This window comes from Grus americana, chromosome 1, assembly GCF_028858705.1.
Source record: "Grus americana isolate bGruAme1 chromosome 1, bGruAme1.mat, whole genome shotgun sequence".
In the NCBI taxonomy this organism is placed as follows: Eukaryota; Metazoa; Chordata; class Aves; order Gruiformes; family Gruidae; genus Grus; species Grus americana.
In genome coordinates, this window is record NC_072852.1 from 85,043,361 (window position 1) to 85,064,556 (window position 21,196).

The following is a 21,196-nucleotide window of genomic DNA, read 5'->3' on the forward strand; positions in this document are numbered from 1 at the left end:
ACTTCTACAGTGGGGGAGCCGGCTTCCCATCTGCAGTTTCACTTCTCCATCTGCTCTTGATTTCTGCTCCTTTCCTTTTCTCTTTCTTCCTATCCACAGATACCACAAGACTCCCCAGAGCAAGAGGCGAGTAAGAGCCCCCGAGGGGCTGTTCCAGTCAGCTCAGAAGCCTCTTTGCCACCTGAGGCCACCCCTCAGCTGTCACTCCAGAGCACCACCCCCATTGCCAACTACAGTCAGGTGAGCAGCTGGGAAAAGGATAGAAGCCTTACGGTGGGGGGAAAAAGGGGAAAAGGAGAGGGGAAGGGGTGCATGAATGGAAAAGCAAAGTGGTGAGAAGAGAGGGAATCATGAAAATGATGATACAGAGGCAAAAATAAAAAGAAGGGAGGAAGCTGAAATTGCACAGACAGAAAATAAGGAGGAAGTGAATTTTAACACAGGGCTGGATGGGGATAAGGAATAAAGGCATAATGGTGTTAGATAGCTGAAGAATAGGCTGGAACCAGTCTGCTGCAGAGGGAGGGCGGTGGTTGATTTTTGTCAAGGAAGATGGCATTTGGGAAGATTTGCTGGGAGATGAGCTAAGTGATATGGAATATCAGTGCATGTTCTACCTGTATCTAGTCTCTGGATCCCTGTCTCAAGTTACAAAGCCTAGTGCAAACTAAAGGCCTTACTTCTACCTTCCTTAGCAGAGTGCAGGGCCTGTGGATGTTGCCTCTACTGTAGCAGGGGGGCAGGGCCGTGAAGGGGCTGATGTGCCACCCCCGCTGTACAGTGCCAACCATGACTTCAAGTTCTCCTACTCTGAGATCAACTTCCAGGATCTTAGCTGGTCCTTCCGAAATCTCTACAAATCCATGCTGGAGAAATCATCTTCCTCTCAGCACGGTGAGTAACTATGTGCGTCATGTGGGGTGGGCAGGTATCTGCCCACACAGTCTTGTCCACTGATCTGTCCTTGGTATCTCTCAGATCTTTCCTCGTTTAGGAGCCTGTGCAAACAGACTTTCCTTCTTTGGCATGCTGTAATTAGTTCTGCCAGGAGTAGATAAGAAATCTGCATGTCCTTTATCTATTGCTCCCCTTAGCTTTCTCAGAATACAGAGGATAATTATTTAAAAATACCTTGTGTTGATACAAAAACAAATACTGAAATGGCAGGCACTTAGAGAAATGAAGTCCTGAAGAAAAGCACGTCGGAGCAGTATTCACAATCTGTCAGGCTAGAAACCATAAGAGGGAGGGGATTGTTGCGTGTAGGCAGTGGAGTTTCTCTGAAAGGAGAGTGGAAAGTCATCATTTCTCAGATCTGTTAAAAGTAGGATTGTATGAGGCCTTAGAGAATTGAGCTTTGTTGGATTGAGAGCGTGGAAGAGCAAGCCTACAACTCCATTCATAGCTTGCATTTCTGGGACTGAGGGAGCAGCCACCAGAGGGCAGAATCACTGTAGGGATGAGATGTGATGTCCACAGAAAACACTTCAGAAAAATCTCCAGTTGTTCCCACCATGAAACACTCTTCTAAATATTAGCCTGATGTAAAAAGGAATATATTAATAGATGAGCCTCTCACCTGTGCTGTCAGCCATCATATGGTGCAGGCAAAGTTTGCTACTCTAGGAGAAGCCTCCTGAACTTGTAGTTTCAGTGAAATAAAAATTTATTACTTTTACTGCTTCTATTATGCTGGCGCTTGAGATTCCTAGTAAGAGCCTGTTGTGTGAGATGTAGAATGAGCAAGCTACAAACTACTCAGCAAAGTCAAACAAAAAAAGGAGGCCTTCAGAGGGTGGAAGCAAGGGCAGGAATACAGACAAACTGTCTGAGCAGCCAGGGATCAGGTTAGGAAAGCCAGAGCCCTGATAGAAATTAGTCTGGCCAGGGATGTCAAGGACAAGAAGAAAAGCTTCTATAGGTATGTTATTGAGAAAAGGAGGATGAGGGAAAATGTGGGTCGCCTCTGGAATGAAACGGGTGACCTGGTTACCTGGGATATGGAGAAGGCTGAGGTACTCAATGACTTCTTTGCCTCAGTCTTCACTGGCAAATGCTTGAGCCACACTGCCCAGGTCGCAGAAGGCAGGGACTGGGAGAATGCCGAACCGCCCACTGTAGAAGATCAGGTTCGAGAATGTCTAAGGAACCTGAAGGTGCACAAGTCCATGGGACCTGATGAGATGCATCCGTGGGTCTTGAGGGAACTGGCAGATGAAGTGGCCTGGCCACTCTCCATCATATTTGAGAAGTCCTGGCAGTCCGGCGAAGTTCCCACCGACTGGAAAAGGGGAAACATAACCCCCATTTTTAAGAAGGGGAAAAAGGAAGACCCAGGGAACCACAGACCGATCAGTCTCACCTCCATGCCTGGCAAGATTATGGAGCAGACCCTCCTGGAGACTATGCTCAGGCACATGGAACATAAGGAGGTGATTGGTGACAGCCAACATGGCTTCACTAAGGGCAAATCGTGCCTGACAAACTTGGTGGCCTTCTATGATGGGGTGACAGCGTTGGTGGATAAGGGAAGGGCAGCTGACATCATCTACCTGGACTTGTGCAAGGCATTTGACACTGTCCCACATGACATCCTTGTCTCTAAATTGGAGAGACATGGATTTGACAGATGGACCACTCGGTGGAGAACAGTGACAAGTGGCATTCCTCAGGGGTCGGTACCAGGACCGGCACTGTTCAACATCTTTGTCAGCAACATGGACAATGGGATTGAGTGCACCCTCAGCAAGTTTGCTGATGACACCAAGCTGTGTGGTGTGGCCGACACACTGGAGGGAAGGGATGCCCTCTAGAGGGACCTTGACAGGCTGGAGAGGTGGGCCCGTGCAAACTGCATGAAGTTCAACAAGGCCAAGTGCAGGGTCCTGCACGTGGGTCAGCGCAATCCCAAGCACAGCTATAGGCTGGGCGAGGAATGGATTGAGAGCAGCCCTGAGGAGAAGGACTTGGGGGTATTGATTGATGAGAAGCTCAACACGAGCCGGCAGTGTGCGCTTGCAGCCCAGAAAGCCAACTGTGTCCTGGGCTGCATCAAAAGAGGTGTGACCAGCAGGTCGAGGGAGGTGATCCTGCCCCTCTACTCTGCTCTTGTGAGACCCCACCTGGAGTACTGCGTCCAGCTCTGGGGGCCCCAGGACAAGAAAGACATCGAGCTGCTGGAGCGAGTCCAGAGGAGGGCCACGAGGCTGATTGGAGGGCTGGAGCACCTCTCCTATGAGGACAGGCTGAGAGAGTTGGGATTGTTCAGCCTGGAGAAGAGAAGGCTCCAAGGAGACCTAACTGCGGCCTTCCAGTACCTAAAGGGGGCCTACAGGAAAGCTGGTGAGGGACTGTTTATCAGGGAGTGTAGTGACAGGACAAGGGGTAATGGGTTTAAGCTGAAGGAGGGTCGATTTAGATTAGATGTTAGAAAGAACTTCTTTACTGTTAGAGTGGTGAGGCACTGGCACAGGTTGCCCAGAGAGGTTGTGGAGGCCCCATCCCTGGAAGTGTTCAAGGCCAGGCTGGATGGGGCTTTGGGCAATGTGGTCTAGTGGAGGGTGTCCCTGCCTGTGGCAGGGGGGTTGGAACTAGATGATCTTCAAGGTCCATTCCAACCCAAACCATTCTATGATTCTATGATACAAAAATGTAGAGAAGAACTTTGACTTGGTGTGTGCCTCTGTTTTAAAAGCTTAGCAGCGGTCTGTTGTTTTGGTTTTTGGTTTGTTTTTTTTCTTTTTTTTCCCAAGTCTTCAGCTGTAAGGTAGTCTAGGAAGACTTACAAGTTTTGGGGAAATTTTGTGGGCAACTTTTGATTCAGAATGGCAGCATTCATGCTTTTGCCCCATAGCAGTAATAGGATGCTGTAAGGGTTGGTTTTGGATCTAGTGAAAAATGGAAGCTTTCTTGTGGATGTTCAAGTAAGGGCACTCACAGTAAGAAACGAGTAGCTCAGGTTAGTGGCATGTAATGCCCTTCACTCTGATTTTTCTTAGAGGTTCCACATTATAAGGGGAGAATGAACCAGGGAAGCAGACATAAGAAATATGCTTAGCTCCTGATGTGGTGAAGAATGGAGAACACCTGATGCTCTTGCATGGGGATGCCTGAGAGGATAGAAATGACACACCCAATGAGTCAGGAGGAATGAAAGTAATAAAGGAGCCCTGATGTGTGCAGTGTGCTCTGTGTACAAAAGCAGTAGAATGACCTCTAATGATCTGTGTGAGAAAAATTGTGAAGGTTCCCAACCAAGCTGGTTGTAAGATAGGAACTGAAGGGAGCTTTTGGATACAGCAAGTCAGGTCTATCAAGCTGTCTGTTTTCTGAATGTTTTGTTGTTTAGGTTTGCTTAATGGTCATTTCTAGGAAAACAACATGCATGTGAAATTTTAGGAGAGCATGGGTTACTCTGGTAAATATAGGAAACGTTCAGGGAGGAATTTAAGTGCCTCACTCTGTACTAAAAGTTTAACTCCTGCTGGGGCTTTGTTGTAGAGTCTTTTGTTTTGAACAGAATCTAGAGCACAGTCAGAGCAAAACTGTGCAGGTGACAGTTGTTGGCAGCCTGTAGAGGGCACTCCAAAAGCTTCATAAATAGCAGGATGAGCCGTTTGAAATTAGAGATGGATAATTTAAGCAGAGGTCTGATCCAGGCAGCTCTTAAAGCTCCCTCCTCTTTCTTTTACTCGGCAGGTTTCTCTTCTCTCCTTGGTGACATGCAGCCCTCCAACCACAACTACTACATGTACCAGCAGCAGCAGCAGCAAGGCCCCTCATCAGTGGGTGCTGCTCCCCCACTCCACACTCCAACCCCAGAGGGTTGCCCATCCCAAGGGGGAAAGCAGCAGGGTGGTGAAGGTTATGGCCCTCCACCAGTGATGTCCATGCACCCACCTCCAATGCAGCATGGAGGCTACCATCAGCATCAACAACATCACCCACACTCCCACCCACAGCAGCAGCCACATCAGCACCAGCAGCAGCAGCAGTCACAGGCTTCAATCAACAATGCTGGCTTTGGTGAGTCAGGGGTGATGGAAAGAACAGCTGGGGAAAAGGGAGTGGTGAGGAGCCCCCAGGCAGAAATTCCACAAGCAAGCTTTCCCTAAGTGGTGCCTACATTGTGTGTGGAAAAAGGGTGAAAGGCAGTTAAGATTGAAATCTGGGAGGGAAATTGCTCCCTTACTAAAGGAAAGGAGGATGTATCCACATTGGGTTCGGAATTCTCTTTAGGGATGCAGGATAAAGTGAGGAGCTAAATGAAAAAGGAGGCACCATCCATGGTCTTCCAAGGGAGAAATGATTTCTAGCTACTGTAGCATCAGGCCCTTTGGTGAAGAGGGGCCAATCATTTTATATGAAGGGGCTGAGGGAGAGGGCAGTCTGTATTGGAATAATCTTGTCCCCATTTCATTCCAGCATTTCCTCCTGATTGGTGCTCCAACATTGATTCCCTGAAGGAAAGCTTCAAGATGGTAAACCGGCTGAACTGGTCTAGCATTGAGCACTCCCAATTCTCAGGTCAGTGTTGGCCTAAGTGACTAGGTCTAGTGACTCAGTGACTAGGGCTGTAGTCTAGAATATGTGAGTGCTGTGCCCAGATATTTTTTTCAATGTAACCATGTCAAGTTCATGGGTGTCTCAGTGACTCAACTCTCCTATTTGTAAAATGTGGTGTCCTACTTCATGGGTTCTGTTAAAGACCCTGAAGCACTTGAACACTGTAGGAATTTGGGGCAGGGGGAATTACTGCATAAAAGTATGTCAGAAAGCTAACAGATTTTTCCCTCCTACTCTTCCCTCCCCTACCTGAGTCAGTGAGACAGTATCCTAGATATGGAGCTCTCCAGGAGTTTGGTGACAGATTCGAAGCAATGAAGTTGGGTTTGTGGGGAGAAGGTAGGATTTAGGGGTAGAAGACAGAAACTCTTTGCAGGGAAGACCACAGTGTGAGTGTTGTCTTTGACATTGACCTTTGTCTCCTGCAGAGCTGATGGAAAGTCTGCGCCAGGCTGAGCGGAAGAACTGGACGCTGGATCAACACCATATTGCCAACCTCTGTGACTCCCTTAATCACTTCCTCACCCAGACTGGTCAGCTCCCTCATCTGGTTGGCCCACAGCAGCCCCCCCGAATCTCTGATTCTTGTGCCCTGAACACTGGCAAACAGGAGCAATCCATGAACCAAGGTAATTAGGAGGGAGACTAAAAATGACATGTAAATGAAGGCCCAATTTTGTCAATACCCTAAGCTACTTGCTGTATTGCCACGCAATGTAGCACTCAGGGCTGGGCTGTCAGAGCAGTTCATAGCAACTTAGCTTCCTCTGGCTTTAAAGAATTAGGGTGTCCCGTATCTGTGGCCTAGACGGACCGTTATTGTGTGATGCATACCATTGACATGCATACCATTGACAGGCAACGTTTCCAGGCAGAAATACCTTTAAAGGTAAACCCATAAAAGGAGAAGGGGGTGGTGTTTTTTGTAGGTGACCAACAGAAAGGAATGGCAAGGTAGAGAGAGTGCTATTCCAGATGGCAGGAGCTATAGGAGTTGTAAAGAAGAAAGCTCTTGCACACATGTTGGAGAAATACTGACTGGACAAGGAGTAGGAGGATGCACTCTGAGGAGAGCACGGAGGATATGATGGTCTTGACAGAACTGTGGTGGTGTGTGTCATCTAGTACTGAACTAAATGGATGATCATGAGCCAGCTTGTGGTGTTTCTGGATGAAAATTTTCTTCTTTTACAATAATAGAGAAACTCCTGCTGGTTCCAAGAACAAGATCCCTGACCAAGCTATAGCTTGCAGTTAGGACTCAACAGCTGAACATCTCCTCAGTATCCCGTGGGTCTGAGTGAGTTGCTCTGTGGCTGAGCTGCCACCCAGTCAGGGCCAAGACAGCTGACCAGAACGTTAATAGGTTGTTTATTCCTTTCCTTTCACAGTGAACTCCTATGGTCAGCCCCAGCCTCCCCATCTCTTCTCTGGGCCATCTCCTATGTACCAGATTTCCACCCAGGACTCTCCAGGATATAATCGCCCAGGTAAGGGGTGACATTAATGCATAGTATACCAATGAACATTAAAGAACCAGTTCCCAAGACCTCTGTGCGTTTCTCCCAAAGCATGTACTAATCAAGTGGAGCACTGAGGGTAGAGAGGGAGCCTGGACTGCAAGGGACCCTCCATTTAGGGCTCTGCCATAGCTCTGGCAAGGTTTAGGATATCAGTGGCCTGATTTCTTTCACTTCACATAAATAGTCTTCTAGCTCAGCCTCACCTTTAGTTCGTTGCTTGAAGGCAACTTTACATGAGAAGCCTCTGTTGATGAAGTCCTTTGTGCTCTTGTCAGCAGTTAGCTGTAAGGAAAGTTAAGGAGGCTGAAGCTTAACTTCTGTAGAAGCTGCTGTGGAGAATTTCACAGCAGACCACCTACAGACATTGGTAGGTGCTGTCTGACAGGGAGAAATTCATGCCAGGAGTGTTCTTGCTTGTTAGACTGTTGGAAGGGAGAAGGCCTGAATCCCTTATGCTTTCTTTTGCCCAAGGGCCTACTGTGAAAAAGCATGACTTTTTTTATTCTAAATGTTCTCTTTCCTTTCTCTTTTTTTTTTTTTTCCCTTCTTGTTTTTGGCTCAGCTCACCATCTGGTCCCTCGGCCTCCAGGGCCTCCTCCAGGCGCCAATGAGGAAATCCCCGATGATTTCGACTGGGACTTGATCACCTAGCGAGTTACAGACTTGATAGCCCGTCCTTTGTGAAGGACGCGGGAGGGGAGGGGGACGTGGGGTGAATGGTGCCAGCACCACCCTCCCCAGCCTCCCTGCCTTGCCTGTATATAGATATATATTCTCTATCTCCGCCAGAGAAGCCACCGCAAGATGCTGCCGAAGATAATCCTTCCTTGCGTCCTGTTTTATCTTCTTTTTCTTCTTTTGTTTATTATTATTATTGTTATTATTATTATTATTACCAATAATTGAGCACAGCCCTCCCCCTCTTCTGGTGGCCTCAGACGCATCAGATCGGCTCTTTCATGTTGCGTGGTGCCCTGTGGAGGGTGGAAAGATGGGTCCTTGGTGCCATGAAAAGACCTCGGAAGGCTGAATCCTCGAGTGCATCTTTCTCTGCCTCCGTCATTTTGCGTTTAACAATCCCTCTTTCCCTTCAAGGTGGCCGGTGAATCTGTCGTATTGGCTACTGGAGTGAGAGAGCCTAGTGGACCCTGGGAGCCTGTAGTTATGTTGTTTCGTAAATGTTGTAAAGGTCAGGGGGCTAAAGGGACACTGGAGGGGTGATCTTAGCTCTGTGAACTTTCTCGTACCAGCAGGAAAAGCAAGAAAAGAAGTAGAGTTCCTTAGTACAAAGAGAGGGTAATCCCTGAGGTAGGGAGAGCTGAGCTGAGCTGGGAAGGTAGACCTGAGTTTGGAGAAAGGAGAATGTAGCAGAGGTGGTATTTCAGCAAGGAGTTGGGTTTCAGAATGCAGCGCCACCTGTGAGGACTGAGAGATTTTGAGGGAATCCTGACCTATTTTCTACACTGCCTTTTGCAGTCTCCAGGTGAAGCCTACATACCCATCAGGTAAAAGAAGCAGTCAGGGGTGTCACGTGTGATTCAGCAAATTATATTCCCCAGAGCTTTTAATTTCACCCCCCACCCCTTCAAGCCCTTCCTCAAAATATGTAGTGAGGCTCTTACTTGCATATGCAAATTTGGACGTTTTCTCCCATCAGTATTTGTTCAGTTGTTATTTGGCCCTCAGCCCTTCATATTTCTTTGGAGACTGTCCTTGCCTGTGGATTGAGAGCGCCAGCAACAGATTCTCCATCAGTGGTTCCCCCTTTGTGAATGGGCTAATGATGAGAAGAGTAAGCTGCTGCTCAGAGTGGAGGTGAATTAGGAGACTTCTGGTCACGGGGCTGGACCCTCTGGTCAAGTAACGAGGAGGCTCGTTACAAAAACCACTTGTTTTTGCAAGAGGTGCATTAGAAGAGAAGATGAAGTGGGGCAGATGTTTAAATCAAACAGCCAAGGAGTGTAGTATAACAGGGAGGCGGGTGGGTCAGACCCCTTTCAGTTCAGCTGGGGAGATGATGGAATCTAGTGTAAATCTCGAAGGATGAGTTTTGTCAGCACTTGCAAATCAGGAAGGTGGAAAAGGTGCAGGAGTGAGTGTTGAGATGCCTCCTCCCCAAAGCTGTGTCCTGTGTTCCCCTTTTTTCTGGTATGGCTCTGTTCTTTTAAACCTCTTGTTTCCTCTTCATATTTTGTAAAGCCTCCCCCCAGCCCTTATTCCCTGTTTACCAGTGAAGGGAACTAAGATGGAAATACATAAAACATCACGGCCGCTTGACAGACCTGGGGCAGGGGAATAATAACCTCTACTCCGACTGCAGGAAGGTTGGGAACTGGCATTGCTTCTTAAATTTGCTGTAGGGATAAACCAATTGGATCTTTGTCAGGGAAGTGGACAGAATCTCATTGTACTGTGGGGTGGGGGGGAACACAACATTTGTTTCCTTTTTTTTTTTTTTTCTTTCTTTGTGTGTTTTGGGGGGAGTTCATCATTGAGTGTTTCCAAGAGAAATGAGGAATCCCAGAGCCAACTTCAGTGTGGAGTCAGCTGTTATCCGTGCTGCCTCATGATGGGAATGATACTACTTGGAAGCACATGTGATAATAGGTTTCTGTGGAAAGTGGCACCAGAGACAACCATGAGAGACAACCTCTGGTAGGTGCCAGTTAGTGCTTTGCAGAGGATGTTACTGAGAGCTGGCCCTGTGGAAGTCTGAAAACACCACCGGAATTAAAACAAACAGAGATGGCTCCTTCTGCGTATCCAAGTGCTCCTCATTTGCATATTTGCCTCATTTGCATATTAAGTTGTGTCTCATTTGCATATGTAAATACATGCCGGTCAGTGTGCAAATTAGCCTCGTTCCTCTGCCCCTGAAATAAATGTGCGTTGTTAGTGTGTGGGAAGGCATCGGGTGGGTGGCGTGGAGCTCTGCAGGGAGGGGCAGGATGCCAGCCTGTCACCCAGAGGGGTTCTTGCGGCCCCTCCAGCGCGGTGCGGCCCCCTATGCTTTGTGTCAGTGGTCAGGGAGAGAGGGGCGTGGTCTCACGAGTTTATTTTTGTGCATGCTTTCTTAATAAAAAGAAAAAGTGAATGTTTATGGTTTAACGCTTTTGGTGCCAGTGTTGACTTTTTTTTTCAGCGGCGCCTGTCAGGTGGGCTCGATTCCCACCTGCTTACCTTAGAATTTGAGTGTGGACATGGCTAAATTAACAGCCCACACCTATATGTACTTGGGATGTCAAGACAAAGTCAAAAGTTCTCACAGTTGACTGTTCGCAGGGCACTGAGATCAGTGAGTCTTTCAACTCATGCTCACCAGAAAGGCAAAATGAAAAAAACTGTACCGATGCGTAGTGGCTGTTTTATCATATCATTTGTTGACCCTACTCCTTTAAGGAAAGACTAACACAGAAAGCAAATTTTAAATCACTTCCTTAGAGTACCTAGTAAACATACTTTTGCTTTTCAGGAGCAGGGAACGTTCAAACTTGGGTAACACCCCCAAATAGCCTGACTGGATGAAAATTTTATCTTTGTCCACCAGAAAGATGTGAGAAGCACATCTCTTGTAGAGAGCAGGACTTGACTGCTGCAACAGGCTCACTGCCCACCTTCTTGGGATCAGACTGGAGGGTATCACTTCTCAATGCCAAGGTTTTACCAAATGGCTGATAGTCCAGCAGCCACCTAATCTGGTTCATCAATGACTGCAGTTGCTCAAATTCTGCTTGCGTGCCATCTTACAATGCAGTAGGTGCATTTGGATAATCTCAGACTACTTCCTAAAGGGAAGATTTGGGACTCTGGTGGTAGAGGGAGTGTTGGGGAGACAATGAGTGAGTGGATGCTAACGAACATAGCTACAGCATGTGCATTGGACTGGTTACTACTATACAGTGATGTATTTGTTGGGACAAAGAAATATCTTGAGCATCTACAAGGGCATAAAAGTCAGTTCAATGCAGCTGACTGGGGCAAGTGCTGTTCTAATGCATGGCTGTAAGAAAATGTAGCACTACTCTCTAGGGAAATCTTCAGGAAAAAAACCCTCAGACCCAAAGTATAGTCCAAGGAGAGGAAAGATGGGATGACAGATTCCAAGGAGAGACATCAAAGTTAGTTTCATTTGCAGTTTATCAGAGACAGGAGATGTAGAACATAGACATATGCAAATAACAGGACATTCTCATCTAGCAATTCAGAGATTAAACTACATGATCCCACCACAAATCATTCTGCAAACCTGCTTTCTTCTTTAAAAGTTCAAGTACTCTGTGTCTCCTGCTTTACCAGGAGTCTTCCCTCAGATTATTACTCTTGGTACTTCCAACTTCCCCTCTCTCCAGCGTGGGATATAATGGGAGTTAGCCGTTCTGATCTGAACCATCTTGGTGCCATGTCTGTGGATCTGCATATTAATCAAATGTGTTGGAGCAAGAAAAGCTGTTAAGTGGAGAGTGATTGAAGTGCAGGGCCATAGCTTGCTTTTTCTACTCTGCTGATTGGCAGTCCTGTGTTTACACTGCGCTGCTAATGTCCTTTTCTGTTGAAGTCTTGCTTCTGTCAAGGGAGTACGGGATCGAACGTGTTGGTTCCTCACTAAAGGCACCTTCCAAGATTCCGTGCACTGATTGCTGTGCCTTTGCCCTGAAGTCCCGTCCCACAAAAACATAGAGCAAGGGATTGATACAGCTGTTGGCATATGCAAGTGCTGTAGAGAGGTGATCCCAGAGGATCAATGACTCCTTCAGTCCTGTTCCAAGAGTAGGTACAAGGGACAGAATCCCAACTACGTGGTATGGAGCCCAGCAGATAAAGAATGCAGCTACCACGAGCGCAATTGTTCGCAGCGTCCTGTTGCGTGGCTTGTGAAACTGATTTGCATGCATTCTGAAAGCAATAAGGGCATAGCAAACTGCCATTATGCCAAAGGGCAGTACAAAGCCAAAGACAGCCCTAGTGATATTTATTACTACTAAGGCAAGGGATACAGAATAATCACTTTCATAGAAATTTACCCATGAGTCATTGTAGGCTAAAGGTGAGTATTCATCTATGTAATCTATGTCCTCGTCATCTCCAAAATTGTACCCACACTCAGTTTTGCCATCATGAGTGCTAGTCTCACGGTAGTGGAAGACAGGACAGCAGAAAATGAAGGCCAGGATCCAAATGCCACTGTATATTAGTGATGTAAATTTCAGCGTTCGATGATTTTGACACCAGATAGGTTTCATCACGAGGAGGCACCGGTCAATGCTGATGGCCATGAGTAGGAAGACGCTAGCAAACATAGTGAACGTTATGACTGATGGAATGACTTTGCAGAGGAACCAACCATACGGCCAGTGTTCATGGAGAGCCAGGTGAACAATGAAAAATGGCAAGGACAGGCAGCACATGAAGTCAGCCACAGCAAGGTTTAGGAACCAGACGATGTTCACAGACCTTTTCATTTTCAGACCAGCTATCCAGATTACCAATCCATTGCCTGGGATACCTACGATGAAAATGATGATGAAGATAGCCATGGAGACAATGGATTCTGGTGCATAATATGCAGCAGCCTGTTCATATGAACTGCTGTTATCCAGGAGTCCAGGCATGCTGTAGCTATAAAATAGAAAGAAAATTAGTAAGCAATTCACATCCTCTTCCCCAAATTCTTCTCTTTATCTGTACTGAAGCATCTGTGAGTCAGGTGAGAGTACAGAGCTGTCAGGGTACAAAGGCTTCGGTCTATGCAAGTTTGTGCTAAATTCTTGCTAATCTGACCATTATACACCTTCATCATTCTTATCATGGCTAAGCTAGTAAGCCTCACTATTCCAACAGGGGGATTGTATACACTTAAGTTCTCCTATCTCTGTCATTCCCTTTGATTTCAGTCTGCTGCTTTTTAATCTCCACTCTAAAGTGGAGCTCTCTATTCACATGCCCACACTGTCACCAGGTGTCTTTCCTGATTGACTTCCAGCTTTGCATACACTTTTCTTCCGAAAGGTAAGTCAGCATTTTAGTTCCTTTTCCCCTTTAAAACAAGTGATTTCTTCTGGCATAACCAGTGAAATAGGTTTACATTAAGAAAGCAATGCTTGTCTTAATGAAATAACCCTGCATCACTTTCTGGACATTACAAATAGAACAGATAGGACAGCAACTCTGTTTGCTAAGCGGTGTTTTTAGGGAAGTCTCAGTAAGCACTTCCTTTTCCCTGCTTTTGTTCTGAGCTGTCTGCTGGTGCCTTGAACAGCTAGTCTTGATGAGGAGAAAGGCAAGAAATGAATGGTTTAAGAACAGAGAGGTTTAGTCATAGAAAGAAAAACTAAACCACAGAGTAATAACAGTAATGTTCTTGAGCCATTTTAGATATAAGAAAAGGCATCTTATTGTAAGACAATGAATCTGAGCCACAGAATACCAAAGTGATGTTTCAAAACTATGAGAATAGTAGTGGAAAAACTTTAATTGCTCAATTATTCTTTGACTTAGATATTAGAAAATTTAGAAAGGAAAGTAAAGGAAATCTAGTAATGTCAAAATAGAACTGAGAAGAGCCTGATCTTCATCCTTTAGGCATTAATAGAATTGTTTATAAAATCCCTGTTAACTAAACCCTTGCCAAATCAATGAAGACAGTTGTGTTGCTGAAAGGTCCCCAAAAGCATTACCAGAATGCAAGGAAACTGCATGGGTAAGAGCTGAATACAGGCTGCAGAAGCAACTCAGGAGACATGAATAAGACAACCCAGACTGAATCTATTTTAAACTCTATTATGCCAGTACTTAAATGCCAGTCAGGGACTGTTGTATGCAGGACTAAATATCAATATTATTAAAAATAATATTCCAAATCATCAGTCTCTTTCTTGCATAACATATAGTCTAAATGTGGAGCGATGCATGTTAGAACCGCTTCATCAGGAAGAAAATGAGATAAACAGTTGTAAGAAACATTGCAATTGACCACTTTTTGGTAATAACTGCTAAGAGGCTTTTAGTTGAGGGTGACCTGCAAGGAAAGCTATGAAAGAAGTCACTGGAAGGCAGCGGGGGACTTAACTTAAAATTCTAACAAGTTTGTTACATTTCCTGTGGTCTTGCAGAAGCAACTTTTACAGAGACAGCTGGAGAACAGTGCTGCAGGAGCTGAATCTTGCTGCCTCCCCGTATAGCTACAGAAGATGGTATGAAGGGGATAGGGAATCAAGGAATGCTGTAAAGATAGGTGTACAAATCCTATTCCAAAGCAAACTGAGGGATGAATCAATAAGAAAATACTGCCCACGCTATGTTTTCAAGAGTGCTAAAAGGGCAGCTATGTGGTTATGAAAATGGAAGGGGGAACTGGAGGGGAGAGAGAGGTTTTTCAGAGGTGAAGAATAAGAAATTGCAAGTTCAAGAGGAAAGCAGAATTCTGCAGCTTATTATACTTACCCGAGTGAAGCAGATATTTCGGTGTGTGAGGGAGCAAGTATCATCAGTCCTGTCTTTGGAGTGACTGAAAAAAGAAACTCACGTGACATTTTAGGAACTGCGTTTTTCCTCTGTGTGCACGTGTGTGCCAAGTATGTTCTTTCACCCTGATGGAAAGGTTTAGAATGACTCTTGTTTGAAGTTTTAGATATGATCTGCTGATAAAATAATCAATCAAACCAAAAGAAGCTGTCCCAACACTGTCAAAATATAAGTGCCCTGAGTTAAAGAATAATAGAAAGCAAGGGAATGATAGACACAGATATATACTTTACTATAGTTTCCATAAGATGACTGAATCAGATGTCTTGCCTAGTGGCATAATGCTGATCTTTGCTTGATGTTGTACTGGGTCTGGCTGAGATAGAGTTAATTTTCCTCACAGCAGCCCTCACAGTGCTGTGCTGTGTATTGGCAGTCAGCGAGGTGCTGGTGACATACTAGCGTTGTGTCTACTGCTGAGCAGTGCTGGCACAGCATCAGGGCTGTCTTTCCAACATTCCCCCTCCTCACCAGTAGGCTGGGGGTGGGCAAGATCTTGGGAGAGGACACAGCCAGGACAGCTGACCCAAAATGATCAAAGGGAAATTCCATACCATAGGATGTCTGCTCAGCAATAAAAGCTGAGCGAAAAGGAGGAGGAAGTGGGGGCATTCGTTACTATGACATTTGTCTTCTATGCATACCAAAGCCCTGCTTCCCAGCAAGTGGCCAGACATTGCCTGCAGATGTGAAGCAGAGAATAAATCTTTTGTTTTCCTTTACTTCCACACATGACCTTTGCTTCTGCTTTATTAAACTGCCTTTATCTTGACCCACAAGTTTTTTGCCATCTTATTTTTTCCCCCTCCAGTCCTGCTGAGGAGGGGAGTGATAGAGCAGCTTGGTGGGCACCTGGTATCCAGCCAAGGTCAACCCACCACAGATGTAATTCATAATTCCAGACTTTGCCATGCCACTATCAGCTGTCTGATCTGTTGTCTTGTAGCCACTTCCATGTTTTATCAGATCAGCACATTCACCTAGCTAATCTAATTTCTGGGATTCTTATAAATCCAGATCAGCTTCTGTCCCAGCTTCAGACAGCTTAGTTCACCAAATACAGAACATTGTACTCAGCAAACCATAATTGGTCATGTCAAAGGGATTTTAATCTGATTGTTGACCTTTTTAGGGTATTTAAAGCTGTTTGGGGTTCTTCTGTTGGTTTTTGTTTTTTTTTTTTCTTTTTAAAGAAGGAACTTGACTGACGAAAAGTTAGAAGTGGTGAACTGAAATGCTGATAGCATAAAATGTGGCAAGACTATAAAAAGACAAGACATCTAAGGCAAGGCATTTAAAAAGGGCAACAATGGGTGTTGCCCTCACCCCTCCCAGTTTGGGAAATCAAGAAATTACAAAGCCCAGACATAAAGAATCAGCCTTGTTATTTTGGTTTTGGTCTGGAAAATGAACCAGGACGGAGCAGAGTTCTGCTCCTGAGCATGTCTCTGTGAAACACAGGAATGCTGCCTCCAACACAAAAATCCATGAAACCAGAAACAGAAAGGCAAGCCAGGGCTGTGCTGTACCCCCAAAGATGGACGAGCTGTCAGGAACTGGCCAGGAAAATTCCTCTAGATGCATCTTATTCTCAGCTGCCATCTTCCCTGGGGGACTCCTCAGACCCAGATAAAAGTGTTGATAGGAGGATACTCCTATCGGCTCCTGTTGGCCAAGGGGCGCCCGGCTTTTTCAGCACCATATGACTCGCTAGCTCTAGTCAAACCCTCCTTTGCAAGAAGGTCCTTCTCCACCAGTTGGCCAGCTCTGATCCTCCCAGTTAAAACCTCTCCCCTGCAGCCAACCTTGACACTGTAAGCACTTTTAGTCCAGCCAGCTCACCCTGGACGGTGATGAGATGATGTGGTACTTCTCTGTATAGCTTTACACATCAATGAACCTTTTAAATGGTTTGACTAGTGAAGTGTTTTGCACCTCCACATAAAGAGCCTAATGATGTAGACTCTCAAATGAGATGGTGCAAGGAGGAAAAAAAGACATTTTGTTACTTTGATCAGACCAGACCTTTGACTTGCAGCTTTGATAGTAATCCCAAAACACCATACTGCATTCTTCTCTTCCGGATCTCTCCTTTCCTCTCATGATAAACAGACTGAGTTAGCTTAGAAAGGCCCTAATTCACAGAATCACTGAATAGCTGAAGTTGGAAGACTGTCTGGAAACTGTCTAGCCCAACTCCACTGCTCAAAGCAGGGACAGACAGAGAAGATTGTCCAGGACTATATCCAGTTGGGTTTGAGTTTCTCCACAGAAGGAGATACCACAAACTCTCTGGGCAACCTGTTCCAGTGTTCAACCACCCTCACAGTAAAAAACTGTTTTATTGTGTTCAGATGGAACCTCCTGTGTTTCAGTTTGTGCCTATTGCCTCTTGTCCTGTCATCAGGCACCACTGACTCCATCGCCATTAAACACTCCCATCAGATAGATGATAAGATTCCCCTGAGCCTTCTCTTCTCCAGGCTGAACAGTCCCAGCTCTCTCAGCTGCTCCTTGCATGACAGGTGTACCAGCCCCTTAACTACCTTAATGGCTCTCCTCATAGTTTTGCTCCACTATGTCCATGTCTCTCTAGTACTGGGCAGCCCAGAACTGGAGCCAGCAGACCACATGTGGCCTCACCAAGTCTGAGTAGAGGGGAAAAGATCACCTCCCTCGACCTGCTGGCAGCACTCCTCCTAATCTAGCCCTGGCAGCTATTGGCATTCTTTGCTGCAAGGGCGCATTGCTGGCTTATGTTCATTTTTTTGTCCACCAGGACCACACCATCATTGTTCTCCGCAAAGCTGCCTTCCAGGTGGTCAGCCCCCAGCGTGTAGTAGTGCATGGGGTTGTTCCTCCCCAGGTGCAGGACTCTGCACTTGTTGCTGACCTTCATGAGGTTCCTGCCTGCCCAATTTTCCAGCATGTCCAGGTTGGCTAAAACCTCAATGCAAGTTACCATTTATACTGCCATTTCAGGTTTGTTATTACAAAATTGCACCAGTCTATCAGTTACTAAATAGTTATACCCATATACAATCCTAAAAATGTGATCAGTGTATTTACAAAAGCCTCCTCCCTCTTGCAAGAGTATGCAGGTTGTCTCCAAAACGCTTTGGCAAGAACTGAGAATTCCGCTTGTATTTCATATTTCTCCTACTACTTCTGCAGTTCTACAAAGCTTTGCAGCCCCTCTCAGACTTCCCATCTGCTTCTCTACAGGTGGAGTCACTAGAGAGTTATGCTCTTTCACAGACCCTTAATATTCCTTGTGTATATGGCAAGCCCATCTTCCTAAAAAAACCTGTCCAAAACTCTCCATATAAAGCTCAGCCATAAGTAGCACAACTGTTTCTCTAGACAGCACACTGCAGTGGTCTGGTGGTCAGTCTTTGCTATGCGCTTGTTTTCATCGTCAAAACTGTGCACATAGTTTCATAGGGACTGTCCAGTAACATCAAGTATCTGCCCTACACTGGTATTCCTCAGACTCTCCTCTTTAGAAAATCCACTGTATGACCTCAAAGTATTTTTGTACATTGCTGAGTAAACTCAGGTAAGCACAAACTTTGGACACCAAGAAGGGAACAGAGCTTGGCAAAAATGATACATACATAGATCATACATAATTAAAAAGTAGCTCTTCACTATAACAGGTTCTCAGTACTGGGTGAGTGTTCAGGTCAGATGTTTTGCCAGGGCATTTGCAGTGAAGGAAGCACCATTTGAAATACTATCTGGACTGTAAAAATGCTGATGTTGGAATTAACATTTAAGTTATCTAATGAGTCATTTGGTGAGACTGGTTTCCCCTGTACCTTCTGTGCAGAGAAGGAAAATTCCAAGTGTTGGGTCCATCCATTAAGTATGTTCCTGGACAATGCCTTATTTTTTTTTTCTTAAATGAGAAAACAAAAAGCAAAGCAAACCCCCAAATTATTCTTCTGCATGGTTTATTATGAAGCTACCTATGGATTGGCATGAACTGTGCATTTTACCCTGCTTGCATAGGCCTTTTTATTTGCACACCTCATATGATTGAACATTGTGGAGTTCCATCCAAGATTTCTGCTATTCTTTGGTTTTCATTCATTGAAGATTTCTGTGTGGGAAGAATATGGGTCTTCCATTGCTTTCATACTCTGATTTTAAATATGTTCTCCTTTAAGATTTCAACCTCACTGCTTAATCCTTTAAAAGCAAAACAAAACCAAACAAAAAACAAACCTTCAGCTATTATTGGCAGTGCTTTGTATTTTCTTGGTCCAGAGATGCTTGTTTGAAAAACATAGAAGAATTTTATGTTCTCTGCTGGTTAAGGCTCAATGAAGTTGAATGGGAGATGTATTCCTGGTGTGCTGGTGCTGCTTGTGCACCTTTCCTTGCATGCCTTATAGAAGCTGGCCCTTTGCCACACTCTCATCTTAGATGCTCTCCTTCTAGAAGAGTTGTAGGAGGACTGTGGCAAACTGAATGATATCACAATAAAGAGGCAGGCAAAATTTAATATTGCTAATTATGAATTACTGAATTTGGAAAAGCAATCATAACTATATATACGAAGTGATGTACTCTAAATAAGTTATTACCATTCAAAGAAAAAACTTAGCAGTCACTGCAGGAGGTTCTATGAAAAAATCATGTCAACATGCAATGCTATTCAAAAGCTAAATGTAACTGGAAGTATTCAGTTGCTTCTTGAATGCTGAATGCTGTGGTGGTCCTCGATCTTAAAAACAATTATAGACTCAGAAATTATACAGAAAATGATGGCTAGACGTCCATGGCTCAGAATGGCTTCTTTTGGTGAACAAGCTAAATAAATGAGAATGCTTCACCTTGGGAGGGAGACATCTAAGTGGCAGTATGAGAGACACATAGAGAAGGTGACTAATTCCTATAGCACAAAAGAACTAGGAGATATCAAATGAAATTATCAGGTAGAAGTTTGAAAACAAAAAATTATATTTTTTCATATTGCACAATTAGACTCATGGCTCCAGGGATGATATGGGTAATCAAAAGTATAAATAAGTTTAAAAGAAGCAATTAGATGAATCTGTAGAATAAGTCTATAAAATGCACTAACTCTAACGAATGCACACCAAACCCCTGGCCCACAAAGCCCTTACACTACAGATTGCTAGGCTAGTATACTAGGAAAGTGTAATTCTGTCCTGTTTTATAGGCTTTCCTTAAGCAGCTCTGTTCTTCTCCAAGGTTTGCCTCTCATCAACCTCTTTGCCTTAACACTGGCAGTCTGGTAAGCAATGTCACACTGGCATATTGCAAGCAGGGTGACAGAGCCTTCTTTTACACCGTGGCACATATCTGCATGAAGCATCTGTGCCATGTATTCCTACTAGTTCTTGCGCAGGCTGCATGAAAGGGTTCAAATCTCTCTTCCTGGGCAGGTCTCTGTTCGCCCCAGCGTGCGGCCTGGCAGGGCACCCACACAGCAGAGCCTGGGCCTCTGCTCCCTGGGGCATCAAGATCTGCCACCACACAAAGCGTGTCAGCACCCCCTTCCTGCTGCAGGGAGGCAGACCAAGCTGGCAGAGGGGAAGGGGAAAAGGAAGATGTGCATTTGCGTCAGTCCGTATCTCTTCAAGTACTCGGCTCACAGGCCTTTCCCATGTATCTACTCATCAGCTGTGAACACCATTTCTGGGGAAAACTTGGCCAGTTACATTTAGATGTGCTAGTTAAATTACAAGTATCCTATTTACGACACAAGACTATTCCTGTCCTCGGCTTCAAAAAAGCTCCACTTACCAGATCTATGGAATCAGCAGCACAGACTCACTTTGTTTCAAAATTTTTCTGCACCAGGCACTGTCAGAGATACAATGCTGGGATAGTTGGATGCTTGACCTGACAGGAGGACAGCCTGTTTGACAGCTATGATTGGTGTTCATTGCCATCCTTTTCCACTTATCTCTAGAAACAGCAAGAAACAAATCTCCAGATACCATTTCTGCTCTCACTGCATTAACTAACACTATTCCATACCAGAAAAAAAAAAAAATTCCTCAAACTTTGTGCTGTTTCATTCACTTTTTGCTTTACCCTCAGCAATAAACTCTGTTCACACATGGAAACTTTAAATTCCAAGCACAATTTGCCCACCCCGGCTCTGTGGATATATAGCTTTGTAACTTCTCTTACACCTTTTCTTCCAGTTTTCAGAGTAAACATTTAATATTTTTCAGACTGTCACAGGCTGCTGCATAGCAATACACTTTAACACCAGTAGTCAATGAGAAGTCACTATTAAAAACATAGCAGTTTAAATACTAATAGTCTCTATCTTATTTGATAAATAAAATAGTATCTATAGACTTATTTTGGCCACATTTCTGGGAAGTTACACTCCTGAAATTAACATAACAGGCATTTTCACCACTTCTAGCTGCAAGACTTGCAATTGTGTTTTCTCTTTGGTTTGCTGTTTTACCAAAGGCATCCTGATCCCAGCACCACAGGTCACACAGAAACCCATTTTCACTTAAAACCCAAGCTTTGACCCAAGGCTGCAGGAAAGAAAACCACGCAGGGGAGAAGCACCCAGGCCCACTGCCGAG

At 45.0% G+C, this 21,196-nt stretch overlaps 2 protein-coding genes across 5 annotated transcripts in view; one reads left to right on the top strand and one right to left on the bottom strand.

The window, feature by feature from the left end:
• Positions 1-10,194, top strand: part of FOXJ2 (forkhead box J2) — a 29,721-nt gene extending 19,527 nt beyond the window's left edge. The window contains exons 5-11 of one of the 2 annotated variants that reach the window (XM_054820551.1): positions 100-240; positions 696-894; positions 4,699-5,025; positions 5,425-5,526; positions 5,994-6,194; positions 6,957-7,055; positions 7,651-10,194. In XM_054820551.1, the coding sequence (XP_054676526.1) occupies positions 100-240; positions 696-894; positions 4,699-5,025; positions 5,425-5,526; positions 5,994-6,194; positions 6,957-7,055; positions 7,651-7,739 (1,158 nt within the window). In that variant the 3' untranslated portion in view covers positions 7,740-10,194. The remainder of the gene's footprint in view (positions 1-99; positions 241-695; positions 895-4,698; positions 5,026-5,424; positions 5,527-5,993; positions 6,195-6,956; positions 7,056-7,650) is intronic. The other variant, XM_054820561.1, reaches the window with a different exon arrangement.
• A 1,014-nt stretch (positions 10,195-11,208) lies between these two features.
• C3AR1 (complement C3a receptor 1) lies at positions 11,209-20,974 on the bottom strand. Of its 3 annotated transcripts, XM_054820596.1 has the most exons (4): positions 20,388-20,974; positions 18,840-19,081; positions 14,529-14,592; positions 11,209-12,704 (listed from the first exon to the last, which is right to left on the bottom strand). In XM_054820596.1, exons 3-4 carry the CDS (start codon positions 14,570-14,572, stop codon positions 11,609-11,611), a joined length of 1,140 nt encoding a protein of 379 aa, XP_054676571.1. In that variant the 5' UTR covers positions 14,573-14,592; positions 18,840-19,081; positions 20,388-20,974; the 3' UTR covers positions 11,209-11,608. The 3 variants fall into 3 exon arrangements, with proteins under 3 accessions (XP_054676571.1, XP_054676561.1, XP_054676580.1); XM_054820586.1 differs by lacking the exon at positions 18,840-19,081 and having other exon boundaries at positions 14,529-14,674; XM_054820605.1 differs by lacking the exons at positions 18,840-19,081; positions 20,388-20,974 and having other exon boundaries at positions 11,209-12,591; positions 14,529-15,780.
• Positions 20,975-21,196: the final 222 nt, after the last annotated feature.